Below are 14,315 nucleotides of genomic sequence, written 5' to 3' on the forward strand. Positions count from 1 at the left end.
TCCTAGATTTAATAAATTATATATGGTATGTATTGAATAGGCGGACCGCTTAAATGCATTATTTAAGTTATTCTTAAATATTCGCTACTTGATTCATCCGTTAGTTGCAATGAACGATATTTTGTCCTGGAATTGACGAGTAATTATAACAGGACTGGTTAGAAACCTTTGTCTACGACTTGATCATGTATCATCCCTCAAGTACAAGGAGAGATTAACTCAGTTTCTTTAAAGGAAGTAACGTGCTAGTTTATCCTCGGTGATCCAGTGATGTTAGGGTAGCTTTATGTGACCTTGGATCCTCTCTTATCAGTATTTGTGGTCCCTTATGAGTCAGTAGTTGCGGAACGACTGGAGGATCAACATGAAGTAAACTATAGCCATGAGCGAAGAAAGCAACGGTACTGGAAATAACGATATCTTCAACGGTGTCTGGTCTCCAGAGGTAATGTACTTGTGTTTTATCCGTTGCAAAATTGTGTTCGGAATTCTTTTCGAATTCACCCTGGTCCGTATTTTCAACTCAAAATTTCTGAATTGAGAAGGGATCTTAATTTGCTTGAAATACGTTCTCTTACATGTAGAGATAACGAGAACTCAGATGATCTCGTAATTGCATAGAGAGGGAGTAACTGCAGAAAACCACTTCTAAATTTACTAAAAAGAAAATACTTTCTTCAGTTTGCCCTAGACATTTGTAAAGCTTATTTTCCATAGTTTGTATGACAGTGAAACTGTACATTGTGTTTCAAAATTCTAGGTACAAACTGCAGGAATGAATACCGGCCAATAAAACAAACTGTTTCCGAGATTCGACTTAATCACATTCGTTGTTCGTGCTTTTTGTTCCAGGTAACTTACTAAGAGATTTGTAGCATTTGGCGTGGTTGTCATGGTACCTCACACGTTTTCTGACGAAGAGATGACCGATAACTTACGGATGAGACAACGGCAATGCACCACTTGGCTTACCAACATCATGGCTGAATTATGTGGGGAAAAGATTCGTAGTACAATAGTGCTACTTTCCGTCCATTGCCGTTGTTACGTTCGTACATGAAACGTGTGAGGTTCCTTGACAACTGCTTGAAATGCCACTAAAAGTAAAAGACGCTATTGACCTCCTACATGGAGTTTGTTACGTGAAACATAAAGAACACCGTTGTAAAGGTTGCAAATGTGATGACACCATATCTTGGTTTCCAGGCCTACGCTTATTAGGACATCTTTTCTAGTTTCAGTTTATACCTATAATTTTGAAACACTTTGTGTTTATTTTAAAGTTTCGGTATATGAACATACATTTATTAAATAACATTTATATCTATTGTGTCCCAGGTGTGTGAAGAGACATTGTCGGCGCACCAGGCTCGCCTGAGTGAATTACGCGGCCTGGTGGCGCAAATCGCGGCGGACGTGGGGCTGGATTGTACTGGTCCACTTGGAGACGAAGTTGCAGCTCTAGGACGACGTCTCGAGGACGTCCGCGAGTCTTTGGCGGCGTTAGCCGAAGTGGCTGAGGCGAGGGCTGCAGGACAGGACGAACTAATCTCCACCAAAGCCTTCCTCTCCACTGTGCAGCAGGTGAGTTCACGACCCATCGCTTATAGTGCCATAAACTGTATTAGGCAGTGTCACAGCATCTCTGCCACTTTCTAACATGACAACTTGATTTTTAAGCTGTTTTGTTTTGTTTAGAAAGCTGTATAATCTACAGACACAGGTAGCTAGAGAACTTATCAGGATATTTTCTTACACTATATTTTACCTTTTGTATTCGCTCGACTGGTCGTCGAAGGTGGCAGCTGTTTTTCAGTTAACAGCTGGATGCCATGGCATAGCTGATTGTGTCATTGCCGTGGAATCCTAGTGCGGTACCACCCTTAAACCACGGAGAGCACCGATTTCATTTCAGTTTAGTCCGTATCACCACGATGCCCGCCACTATTTCCAGAGAGTCCTGATTAGATATTTTCAGACTCGGCACAATATTTTGTATGTCGCACCAACACAGATAGGTCTTATGGTGACGACGGGATAGGAACGGCCTAAGAGTGGGAAGGAAGCGGCCGTGGCCCTAGCTTAGGTACGGCCTCAGCTTTTGCCTGGTGTGAAAACGGGAAACCACGGAAAACCATCTTCAGGGCTTCCGATAGTGGGGTTCGAACCCACTATCTCCCGGATGCAAGCTCACACCTGCGCGCCCCTAACTGCACGGCCAACTCACTCGGTACTAACACTTGTTAGAAGGCTTTCATTTATCATTCAGCCCTGTTCGTTTTTTTGCTTTTACTTCATTTTCACATCATTGTAATTCACCGAGCGAGTTGGCTGCGTGATATGGGCCGCGTAGCTGTAAGCTTGCATTCGGGAGATGGTGGGTTCGAACCTCATCATCGCAGCCCTGAAGATGGTTTTTTGTGTTTTCCCATTTCACTCCAGGCAGATGCTTAAGACCACGGCCGCTACCTTCCCAGTCCTAGCCCTTTCCTATCCTGGCGTCGCCGGAAACCTTCGATTTGTTAGTGCGACGTTAAACCAGTAGCAAAAGCTATCTTTATTTGAGAGATTGGAAATTTCCCTCTTCTCGTCCTACGACTGATGTTATGGACGGTGGGCTGATAATCCTGTTGTTTTGTACCTTTTATTTTGATATTTGCCCCTATTTATTTTTATTTTTTTAAATTTTTATTTTTTCGAAATTTGAAGTGCTGATCTGTTAGCAGAAGCTGTTTGATTCGATCACAGTTGTAAGAAATTCGTGAGGGTGTCCTTGCCCGGAAATGAGACTGCAGTACTTGCCATTCTCATGCAGTGCCCCTCGAGCTGAAATAAAGGGAAGGAAGTGAGCACTTCATTGAAGTTCGTGAAACAGCTTATCTTCATAGCACGGTTTTGTTCTCACTTTGTAATAGGTTCTCGACCAAGGAAGCAAGTCTTAACGAGAATTTCTCACGAACGCAATATTAACAGACACGTAGACAACTTTACATTCTAGGGGGAGAAGGGTATTAATTTTACTAATGAACCAGTTAGCAAAGAAATAATCAGTAGTTGCTATCTGTGTATGTATGTTTTTAAATGGAACTGCTTGGTTGTTACTGCCTCTGTGAAATATTATTCTGATACTAATCTGTGGGGAGCCTTAAGAAACTGTTAATACAATGAATTGTTATAGCTACGTGTTCTGTGGTGTGTGAGTATGAGGGTTTGGATGGGTGGGGGTTGTGAAAGGGTTTAGGAATCTACTGTGTATCCACAAACATCTTTCGTGTGACTCCTTGGCTGAATGGTGAACGTAGTGGCCAGGCTGGGGATAATTCCTCTAACTCTAGGACTGATAGTTTGTGAGCGTCGTAACAAAACACGCTGCAAACCGCCACAGAAACATGCAATAGTGAAAACATCCCTCCACTTAGGGTTGGCGTCAGGAAAGAGAAAGGAAAGAGATACGGAGGCTGGCGATAGAGGTCGGAATAAACGTAGGCCTACATCTACAGTAGTTTTATTATTTTGCTGATTTTATAGATATGTCTAGAGAGCCTCCGTGGCTCAGGTGGCAGCGCGTCGGCCTCTCACAGCTGGGTTCCGTGGTTCAAATCCCGGTCACTCCAAGTGAGATTTGTGCTGGACAAGCAGAGGAGGGGCAGGTTTTTCTCCGGGTACTCATGTTTTCCCTGTCATATTTCATTCCAGCAACACACTCAAGTATTATTTCATTTCATCTGTCATTCATTAATCATTGCCCCAGAGGAGTGCGACAGGCTTCGGCAGCCGGCACAATTCTTATCGTCGCCACTAGATGGGGATTTCATTCATTCCATTCCTGACTCGGTCGAATGACTGGAAACAGGCTGTGGATTTTCATTTTCATATAGATATGTCTCGGAAAGAATGTCTTTCGTCCCTGTCCGATTCAAAGTGGTTTGACTGTTAAACTGTATTTAAGTTCTGGAGGAAGTAGGCCTAAGTTATGAACTTACTTTATGATATCGTAGCTACTTTCATTGATATAGTGATCCATGACCTTTTGTTAATGAATATGTTGAAGATAATATCGGATATATTTGCCCTTGATAAGTAAATGTGAAGCGAGTCCATAAAATCTTCCTTTAATAGCGCACTGAGGAAGTGCCAAAGCATGCAGCTAGATGGAAATGTGAAGAACATCCTCACCAAAGAGAATGTACGCTCCTAACACGATGATGAGTGAATATTAAAAATGAATAATTAAAACTGCTTCTGAAAATCGATATGTTTTTAATTCTTGCAGTAGCCTCTGTTTCTTAACTTGTTAGTCTCTTTAAAACTACGATTAATGTTTGTCAGTACAATTATTGATGATTGTACTACGATCCTAACGTTTATACTTTTCTTCAATGACGTGGTAATGATGGATTACTAGCCTGCTCGTTCATCTCTAACTTCTCAAGCTTCCTTTCTTCTCCTACCTGGTGGTATTGATGTTAGCCATTACCTGTTCCCACCCTCAAATGACGCTCTCATCCCATTATCTGACGTTCACTGGGTGTGGCCCTTTCAGCAAAGGTCACGCGAAACTTCCTTCCGTTCTTCTGCTTCTTCTTGAAATTACTCAACAGATGACATGCTCCAATTCCATCGTTTAGGTCGTGGAATCTTTGTTAGAAATTATTCATAAATGGGTCAAGAGATTTCTGATACGAGTTACAGTACTGGACTTTGTAGGCCTACTTCCTTTTTTTTTCATGTAGGGTTCTTTAAACATTCGGAAAACTATTATTAGGCTGCGTCCTATGACATTTTTCATATCCGGTATTATCGTTTTAAAAAATCTTAACTTTTAACAAAGTTTCTAACGAAACAAAAATCAGAATCTTTCATTCTTCACTGCTTTTCCTACACACTTTTGGGATGGCAAGGAATATATTAAACTACTACGTGTTTCTCTGAGTGACTCAGACGGTTGAGGCGCTGGCCTTCTGACACCAACTTGGCAGGCTCGATCCTGGCTCAGTACGGTGATATTTGAAGGTGCTCAAATACGTCAGCCTCGTGTCGGTAGATTTACTGGCACGTGGAAGAACTCCAACGAGACCAAATTCAGGTACCTCAGCGTCTCCGAAAACCGGAAAAGTAGTTGGTGGGACGTAAAAGCCATTATTATTATTATTATTATTATTATTATTATTATTATTATTATTATTATTATTATTATTATTATTATTATTATTATTATTATTATTTTAGTGGTTGGCAGAGTGGTGGTATTGTGTTAATCAAGAGATGTATCTTAAGCAATTGAGTGCAGACGATATTGCAGATTCCCCTACATAAATTACCAGGTCATTTTCCCTACAAATGCATACTATTTACCTATTTTAGTATCTTGAGAAATATCTTATGTATCTGCTGGTTTCTTCCACACTCCGTGAGCTGACTTCATTAGAAACCTCTACCATCGAGAATCGAAAGAAGTTCTTTTGACGGTGTTGCTGAAAGGATGACCGCAGTGGCCACTTGGAGCAGGATCCACTGGTTTCTGCGTACTTCGGGTGCAGAAAACGCGCAGTGAACTCGCGTGTCAATTGAAGCTGTACAGCCGAGTCGAGTTCATCGATCGCATTCTCGCGAGGATTAAAAAGAATTATTTTTTTTCTTTAGAACACATTTGGGTCACGAGACCAACGTCATTGCGCCCTGAGACTTCTTTAATAACTAGGCTTATTTTGCGTGATAGCACATTGCCGTGAAGCTTAAAAAGGACACATTCGCACATTTATGACGATTATCTTAATTATCTGGCAAATTTTCATCATTTATTTTTTCATAGGTATAGCCTATATTAGTTGTTAGTATCGGCATTTTCTTACAGACAGACGATTTCAATTAGTTCGAATTTCTGTATGTACTTCATAATACCACGCCATTGTCAAATTTGCTCGCAAGTTATCTTTTCTGAGGCTGATAATTTTTATTATCTTATTCAAATATTTTCTCAGAATATCTTGTGAATACTTTTCTCTTTCCAAAATATCCATTATACTACGTGCTTCAGATAGGTACAGCTGAGTGGACGGTAGAGCACTGTGGCCTTCTGAGCTCAAGTTAGTAGGTTCGATCCTGACTCAGTCCGGTGATATTTGAAGGTGCTCATATACGTCAGCCTTGTCTGTGTATTTACCGGCACTACTGCGGGACAGCATTCCAGCGCCTTGGTGTCTCCGAAAGCTATGAAAACGTAGTTTTGTGGGACGTTAAACCATTAACATTATTATAATACTTAATTTTGGGGATATTATGTCGTGTAATACTTAGTATATGCTGACGCGTTTTGAAACTGCGATCAGTATCATCTTCAGAGCAATAACAAAGATTGTATTGGCAACCAGACTCAAGATGAGAGACCCTATTAGAAATGCAGTTCAATCCAGGGCCTCCAGAGTCAAGGTGAATGATGTTGACGAGTTAACTATGGAAGGTAGCCATGATCTATTCAGTATAAAGCCGTCACCTTTGTTAAAATTATTCGGGTGTTTAGCGATTTCTATCGCCTAACGAATTTTTCTCTGTATAAATGACAGAAGTTGCATACAAAATGATTTGATGGTCATTACGTATGGCATGTTCTGCCACAGCAGACTTCTCTGGCTGGCAAAGACGTAAGTGCTTGCGATGTTCCTTAACCCTCGTTGCTACCTTCCTACAAGTTTGCTGGCATATATATATATATGATTCCTTGCTCCTGTGGATTGGTTTATGTTGGCCAAACAATGGAATCAGGATAATTCAATGCAGTTATAGTTAGTCGAACATACGTCCGACTCGTTGGCTGAACGGTCAGCATACTGGCCTTCGGTGCAGAGGGTCCCGGGTTCGATTCCCGGCCGGGTCGGGGATTTTAACCTTAATTCCAATGGCACGGGGGCTGGGTGTATGTGTTGTCTTCATCATTTCATCCTCATCATGACGCGCAGGTCGCCTACGGGTGTCAAATTGAAAGACCTGCACCTGGCGAGCCGAACCCGTCCTGGGATATCCCGGCACTAAAAGCCATACGACCTGTAAGAAGATAATGAATAGTGCACTGAACATATCAAGACTATTGTTTCAGAAGTCACTTCAGTAATACAGGAAAATTTGTCCGATGCTCGAGGGCGAACAGTTTCTTATAATTGCGGTCAGTTGGTTCGAGTCCCGTTGGTGGAAAAATATCACCATCTGAATGTTAGTCGGCAGGGTAGGAGAGGTGGTGGTATATAATTTTTAATCACTGGACTGTGTGCCAAAAGCTGGATTAAATTCAAAGTCTCTCCGCTGTGTGGAGACTCCTTGGTACTATTCGACAGGAGTGGGCTATGTGCCGACGCTGGGTTACCCCATCTCCCATCACCATAATCCTACATCAAGATGAAACTCGTACCGGCACATAACCTATTCCTGTCGAAGAACACCAAGGGGTTTGCTCGAGACTTAACGTCTCCAACCGACGGACGAATCACCATCATCAGCGTCATGTGCCCTCACTCCATATGAATACTGCGGAGAGGTTTGGAATTGAATCCATTCACACAATCTAGTGATTCGAAATTGAATACCACTACCTCTACTACTCTGCCGGTCGGCATTCTGATGGTCATTTTTTTTCACCTACGCGATTCGAAGCGGCTAACCACACTTAAACCATATAGACTTGATGCCTTAACGATCATAGCCACCAGGGGGATTAAATAAATAAATAAATAAATAAATAAATAAATAAATAAATAAATAAATAAATAAATAAATAAATAAATAAATAAATAAATAAATAAATAAATAAATAAATAAATAAATAAATGAGTTTTAAAAAAGGACTCCGTTCGAACAATAGTGTCTACCATAAGCGATGGCATTCCTTCTTGGCCGGGAGGGAAACAGCTAGGTTACTATAATACAGGACACCCCACTCTTTTTCTGCCTGGAGTAAGCAGTACAAACAGTGAAAATGAACATGCCTGCTTGTTTCGCACAAAGCGCTATGTGCCTCACAGCGCTTCATTCTACCCAGGACAGCATGAAGGACACTTCCTCGTGATTTGTTGCCCTTATCCTTCATGCCTGTTATCAGTTTTAATGTTGCGGAAATTATTGGACCTTCCCCATACACTAACAACATAGCGATATCCAACAACAATGTCCCTGCTCCATTCAATAACAAACAACATTTAGCGGGAACGTTTACCAATGCTCTACTGTGAGCGAAGGCATTGGTCAGAACAGTAACAAATATCCATCTCCTCGTGCATAATGCTTTAACCTGTATGTACTGAGTTGTTGACTCATCTGCTTCATTTTAGGAACCTGCAGCAGTAAGAATAGGCGGTCCCTCTGCACAGGATAAAATTAATTATATTGTCGACACATCGGGAATTTGGATTGGAAATCTACCTCTCCGAAGCACCTGTTACTAGGCAACCCAACTTGCTGAGCCGTATGTAGGCTATCTACAGTACGTGGCACAGTTGGCCATTCCCTACCGTAAATAGGCTGCAAAACATTAAGCACTCATTTTGGAAACTGTTTCTGAAGGGAAATAACCTAGAAATAGGTTATAAGAATAGGCTATACCTACTACTGGAACGCGTAGCAAGATATACTTTCAATCTCAGTGATGAATGTTAATCATAATTTCGTGTGGCTATTTCTAGCCGGGTGCAGCCCTTGTAAGGCAGACCCTCCGATGAGGGTGGGCGGCATCAGCCATGTGTAGGTAGCCTATCTGCGTGTTATTGTGGTGGAGGATAGTGTTATGTGTGGTGTGTGAGTTGCAGGGACAGCACAAACACCCAGCCCCGGAGCCATTGAAATTAACCAATGAAGGTTAAAATGCCCGACCCTGGGACCCTCTGAACCGAAGGCCAGTACGCATGACCATTCAGCCAACGAGTCACGACAGTGATAAATGTTGTTAGCTACAGAGCTCATCAGCACCTCCTACTAGTCAGTGTTGATGTCGACCTTTTCTTACTGCATAAGGGTCCAAACCTCTAAATTTATCCTGGTTTAAGTTGAAGGTAGAGAGAGATTGCGCAGTGTAGATTGCGAGTAGCATTATAGTCCAAGGTGAAATTTGCTTCTGTTCAATCCCCAGCCACCCTAGTGATCATCGTACGGCGCAAAACTATTAAATAATACGAATTTCGTGAAACAATTAACATAGCGGGGATATATTATTATCCCTCAACTGGTGACGTGGTGTCTGACAGACTCCTTGTAGGAGATACATGTACACCCCTAAGCACACAATCGGAAGTGAGACTTTTGGTTTGCAGTACCTTTATATCTCTCTGTGAACAAACGTTTCATCATTAGAGATTCGCCCTCAGTATTATCGTTTTCTCCTCAAAGTGTAGACGAGTTTCCAAGTGGCTTCGTAGACACCACGTCACCAGTTGTGTAACATTTTAATGTGTGGATTCTTAAGTTATACGAAGTGAACTCATAGCTTTTTAATTTTTGTTCGTAATTCAACAATGGCAGACCGTGCTGGTCCATCTCGACCTATAAGGCCTGCAGGTCCTGGGTTCGAAGATCAGGTAGCACAGTGGTTAGATACAGAATTTAGTGATGTTGAAAATGGTGTGGACAGTAACTTTGCTATTGAAAGTGATCATTGTACTGACTCGGAAGAAGAAGGCACAGGTAGTGAAGGTGAAGATCAAGAATGCACAGAACAGCATTATTACTATGGTAAAAATCCCGTTATAAATGGTCCGCTAAAGAACCTACTAGAAATGTACGCACCCCAAGTCACAACATAAGTTAATTCGGTTACCTGCGTTACGCGCCCATGCAAGAATTGGCAATTAAACAGAACCTAAAACTGCCTGGGATTTTATATTTTCCGGGGAGATGGTGCAACTTATAGACTAATGTCAAAATGCGGAATATGAGACAGAAATACAAACGCATGGATCGTTCCGAAATTGACGACACTGATGACATGGAATTTGAAGCTCTTTTAGTTATACTTCTCTACACTGCTTCTTTCAAATCAAACAATTACTTCTGCAATGTAAACCAGTTATCAAAAGTAATATTTTTGTTCATTTACGAAGTTTCACAAGATATGTATGGCATGTCTTTAGATGACTTCTTAATTTGAACACTTAGGCCACTTTTGCTCCAAAGGGTTCAGAAAAAGATAGACCCTACATGTATTTCTTGAGATTAGTGAAAACACGCAAACAAATATAATATGTGATTCGGGTGTGTATTGGACGAAAAAGAAATCAAATAAGACAAATTACGAATATTTGTAATATTTTTGAGTATTTTGAAAGTGCAAAAATTAGTGCATTGAGGGTTTTTGTAGTTTCAGTGAATGTGTGATAAACTTAAGTTTTCTGAAATGATTATGTTTCAGTCTGTGTAGGAAAGTAGTTTTTGAGCCATTCGTATGCATATGAGCGACGATGATGCAATCTAAGTTGAAACCTAGATTTCTTCTTCATAAAGTGACATACACTTGGATTCAGAATTTTTTTTAATTTTTGGTGCAATGGAGTTGGTAATAAAATGTGTTAAACCATTCGTCAAGATATGCCTTTTCATTATTAAATGAATAAACCTCGCCTTAATGAAATGTGATTCCATTAAAAATGCTCAAATTATAGACGTCTCTCAGACACCATGTCACCAGTTATGTTCCTTCCGGAATACGTCACCAGTTGAGGGTTATAATTGCTGTTAAGCATATTTCATTGTCATAATTTTTAGGTGACTGTACTGGATTCTGTTCATTGATGATTGTTATTTAAGAATCAAAATAAGGAGATTAACTGCCACGTGGTAGATTTTTGTTTGGAAATTCTCTTTTGTAATTATGACCTCCCTTTTTTCTTGTAATCTAGACGCCGGATGTTTCCATGATCCTGTTGCCGCATATAGGCCTAGTTCATAATGATTTTGGTTTAGTTTTTAAGCCAATAAACGCGCCGCGTGACGCACAATGAAGGCGGAGTCTGTGAGCTGTTGAGTACGGCCACGTGTGCGCGGGAATTCCCCGTGTTGCTAGAACGCTTGAGGTGCCTCCCCGTGCCAGACGAAGTGGTTGGCGTGTGGCGTGTAATTGCAGCAGCGCCCCAATTAGGAGACCTGCTGCCTGACCTTGTACACATTCAATAAGTGCTCTGCTCTTCAACTTACCTAATGGCTGGCTGTGTTGGGAGCGACCAGCTGTGGCCCGCAAAGTGATTTCAGTTCCACTTTGCCGGTTTATAATGACCTTGTCCTTGAACAGTCTGTCTTCCTACCCCATCGCACAACTTTTCGTGAAGAGTTGGAAACCTGGGAGGGGTGAGCTTAATTAGTTTTATTTAGACGGTTGTGATCGTGTGTAGTGTGTAGGCCTAAGCATTTTTATTTAATAGTTATGACTATGAAAATTAAAGCCTGTCGGATCAGTTTTTATAAAATCTGCATAGGCTCATTGAGCTGGAGAATGAAGGCACTAATTTGTGCGATTTCCAGGTAATGCTTTTATTCCAGAAAACAACCGAATATTTAGTTTTCATGTCGCATTGTAGGTACTTAATAATATCTCACCCTATTTAGGTCGTAATAATATTTCACCCTATTTAGGTCGTGTTGACTAGGCCTACACACAGTGCATGCCAGAGATCAGTGGCGTATGCTGAGTCCAAGACGTGGGCTACCCCCTTTAGATAGTTGGTTTAGCGAATGTCAAGCGCTAAGCGTTCTGAGCTGCAGCAAATAGCCAACAGAGTAGCCTGCTGTTGTCAAGGCTGCTTCACAAGCTACTACCCTGGCCTCTGCTACAGTCAATAATCAACACCTGATCAGGGGAGATGGTAGCCTAAGGTTTTTTTTTTGCTAGGGGCTTTACGTCGCACCGACACAGATAGGTCTTATGGCGACGATGGGATAGGAAAGGCCTAGGAGTTGGAAGGAAGCGGCCGTGGCCTTAATTAAGGTGCAGCCCCAGCATTTGCCTGGTGTGAAAATGGGAAACCACGGAAAACCATCTTCAGGGCTGCCGATAGTGGGATTCGAACCTACTATCTCCCGGATGCAAGCTCACAGCCGCGCGCCTCTACGCGCACGGCCAACTCGCCCGGTAGCCTAAGGTTTACCAAATTAAAGTCCGGCGATGTGGCTAACTGGATAGAATGCTTGCCTTTGGTCTGATGGCCCCGCTTCAGTTCTCAGAATCAGCCCCCTTGTACTGTTGATTCCCTTCGCTTGGGGAGTGGGTGTTTGTAACGTCATAGACATTCACTTCACCCTCGTTAGGTCACCACCAAACCTATACTGATGCCAAGCACCATTATTATTATTATTATTATTATTATTATTATTATTATTATTATTAAATAAACATTTTGAATTTTACAGCATTACCAGAAGTCGTACGCATCGCTCACTGGTTTATTAGCTCCCTCGGGAGGTCAGTGGTGAAATCTGATCCATGATTACGGGTTCGATTCCAGTAAACAAAAGAGAACATTAAACCTGAAAGACTGCATTTCATTTTAGCAGATCTACCTATAAAAAGGAAACTGTATTACTCCTATGACAGCAGCCCTGCTGTGTCTTCCTACAAGGATGTAGAAGCAATGGGAGTGAAATATCAGCACTCTGTTATCTATGAGTATGAGGTGAGGAAGTATATACGATAAGGAACGCATGGCTGTTAGTAAGCAGTGGCGATCTGACAGACCAAAGCCTAGCAGACCTATCCCCCCGGTCCCCGCAGCTATCGGGCGTACATCGGCAAGCTGGGTGAGGTGGGTTGAGGGGAGAGGGACACAGAGACAGGGCTGCAAGATCTGTCTCCGATGCCTTTCACCCAGAAATATGTGCGACATTTCTTCTCATTGCTTTGAACTAAGTGTCAGATGCTTACATTATAATGTGCTCTAGATTTCCATCGTTCTCATTTGAGGTTTGGGCTTCACCGATAGCCCTCGAAGCCAACAGTATACGCCACTGCGAGAGATGTGAAATGAGGTCTTTTCCCACTGGTGTCAGATCAGTCATTCTTTTTCTCTACATAACAGCTCCTCAGCTCCTCAGCATGTATTACATGAAATCAGCACAACATATAAGCTGAAAGTTTATTGAGGTTTGTTGATAATAGACCATACGAGTATTGAGACGAGTTCCAACTTTGAGCCGGTTCTTGCACACACAGGGTTGCCATAATTCTTTTCACAAAACCAGGACAGAAATATATGCGACAAAAACCGGCGTATTATCGGCAAAAGAGCTTTATTTAATGCAAACTTTCACACTAAATACATCAATTTTTCATACTCAAGAAGGCATACTTACACGTTTCTTATCTTACCTGTCATATTTATTAGAAGATCGTACTGTAAAGCTACTTTGCTTTCCCACTGATACTGTATACATTTAAACAATTTAATGCAGGATACATGTGGCTTTTTTGTTATACTGAATGTCAAGAATGACCCAAACGGATGGCAGAGTTGATCTGTTGTAAAGAAATATAATTTTGAACCGCATATGATGAATTCCGTACACCAATTTGTGCATCAAAGAGGAAACTTTATTGGAAGTGGTATTCTAAGCGGAAGCTCTCCGTAACAATTTATTGAACCTTAGTAGGCCTATTTCTGTTCACCATGGGAGTTATTACTCCAAAATGTGCAAGAAAGAGGCTATTTGATGGCGGAAGTTAGAATTTATCAAAGAGGAAACTTTATTGGAAGTGGTATTCTAAGCGGAAGCTCTCCGTAACAATTTATTGAACCTTAGTAGGCCTATTTCTGTTCACCATGGGAGTTATTACTCCAAAATGTGCAAGAAAGAGGCTATTTGATGGCGGAAGTTAGAATTTATTTCAATATTGTATCATAACACACACCTAATGGATAGGTAAGGCCTACATGAAAAAAACAAACTTATACAGGAATTTTATTGAACCGACCGGGATATTTTTACCACCCTTGAATCAGGGACAAACCCAGTTTTTGCTGGGGCGTATGGCAATCCCACCCCCGCCCCCCACACTCATCTCCCCAACTTACTAGTTTTATTTGCTTTGTGGCATGCTCTGGTGGTGTGGCTTACCATACTTGAGATTTGAGTTATTTTACTCCATAATTTAAAAGTTTCATGTGTTATGTTGCAGAGCCTCACGGTGGTGGAGGAGGCAAATCAGAAAGACACAGAGAACCAACTGGAAGCTCTCCGTAACCATCTATTGAACCTTGGCAAGACAGAGGGCCAGCTGCAGTCCCTCAAAGAGAAAAACTTGGACCTGGGGCCCTCTAAGAACGAGACCTCTGTGGTCGAGATTCTACAGG

At 41.6% G+C, this 14,315-nt stretch overlaps 1 protein-coding gene across 2 annotated transcripts in view; it reads left to right on the plus strand.

Moving 5' to 3' along the window:
• LOC136881123 (muscle-specific protein 300 kDa) overlaps positions 1 to 14,315 on the plus strand; it is a 169,078-nt gene that overhangs the window by 107,093 nt on the left and 47,670 nt on the right. For both annotated transcript variants that reach the window (XM_067153770.2, XM_067153771.2), the window contains exons 12-13: positions 1,339 to 1,584; positions 14,141 to 14,314. In XM_067153770.2, the coding sequence (XP_067009871.2) occupies positions 1,339 to 1,584; positions 14,141 to 14,314 (420 nt within the window). The remainder of the gene's footprint in view (positions 1 to 1,338; positions 1,585 to 14,140; position 14,315) is intronic.

This window comes from Anabrus simplex, chromosome 9, assembly GCF_040414725.1.
Source record: "Anabrus simplex isolate iqAnaSimp1 chromosome 9, ASM4041472v1, whole genome shotgun sequence".
NCBI classification, from domain to species: Eukaryota; Metazoa; Arthropoda; class Insecta; order Orthoptera; family Tettigoniidae; genus Anabrus; species Anabrus simplex.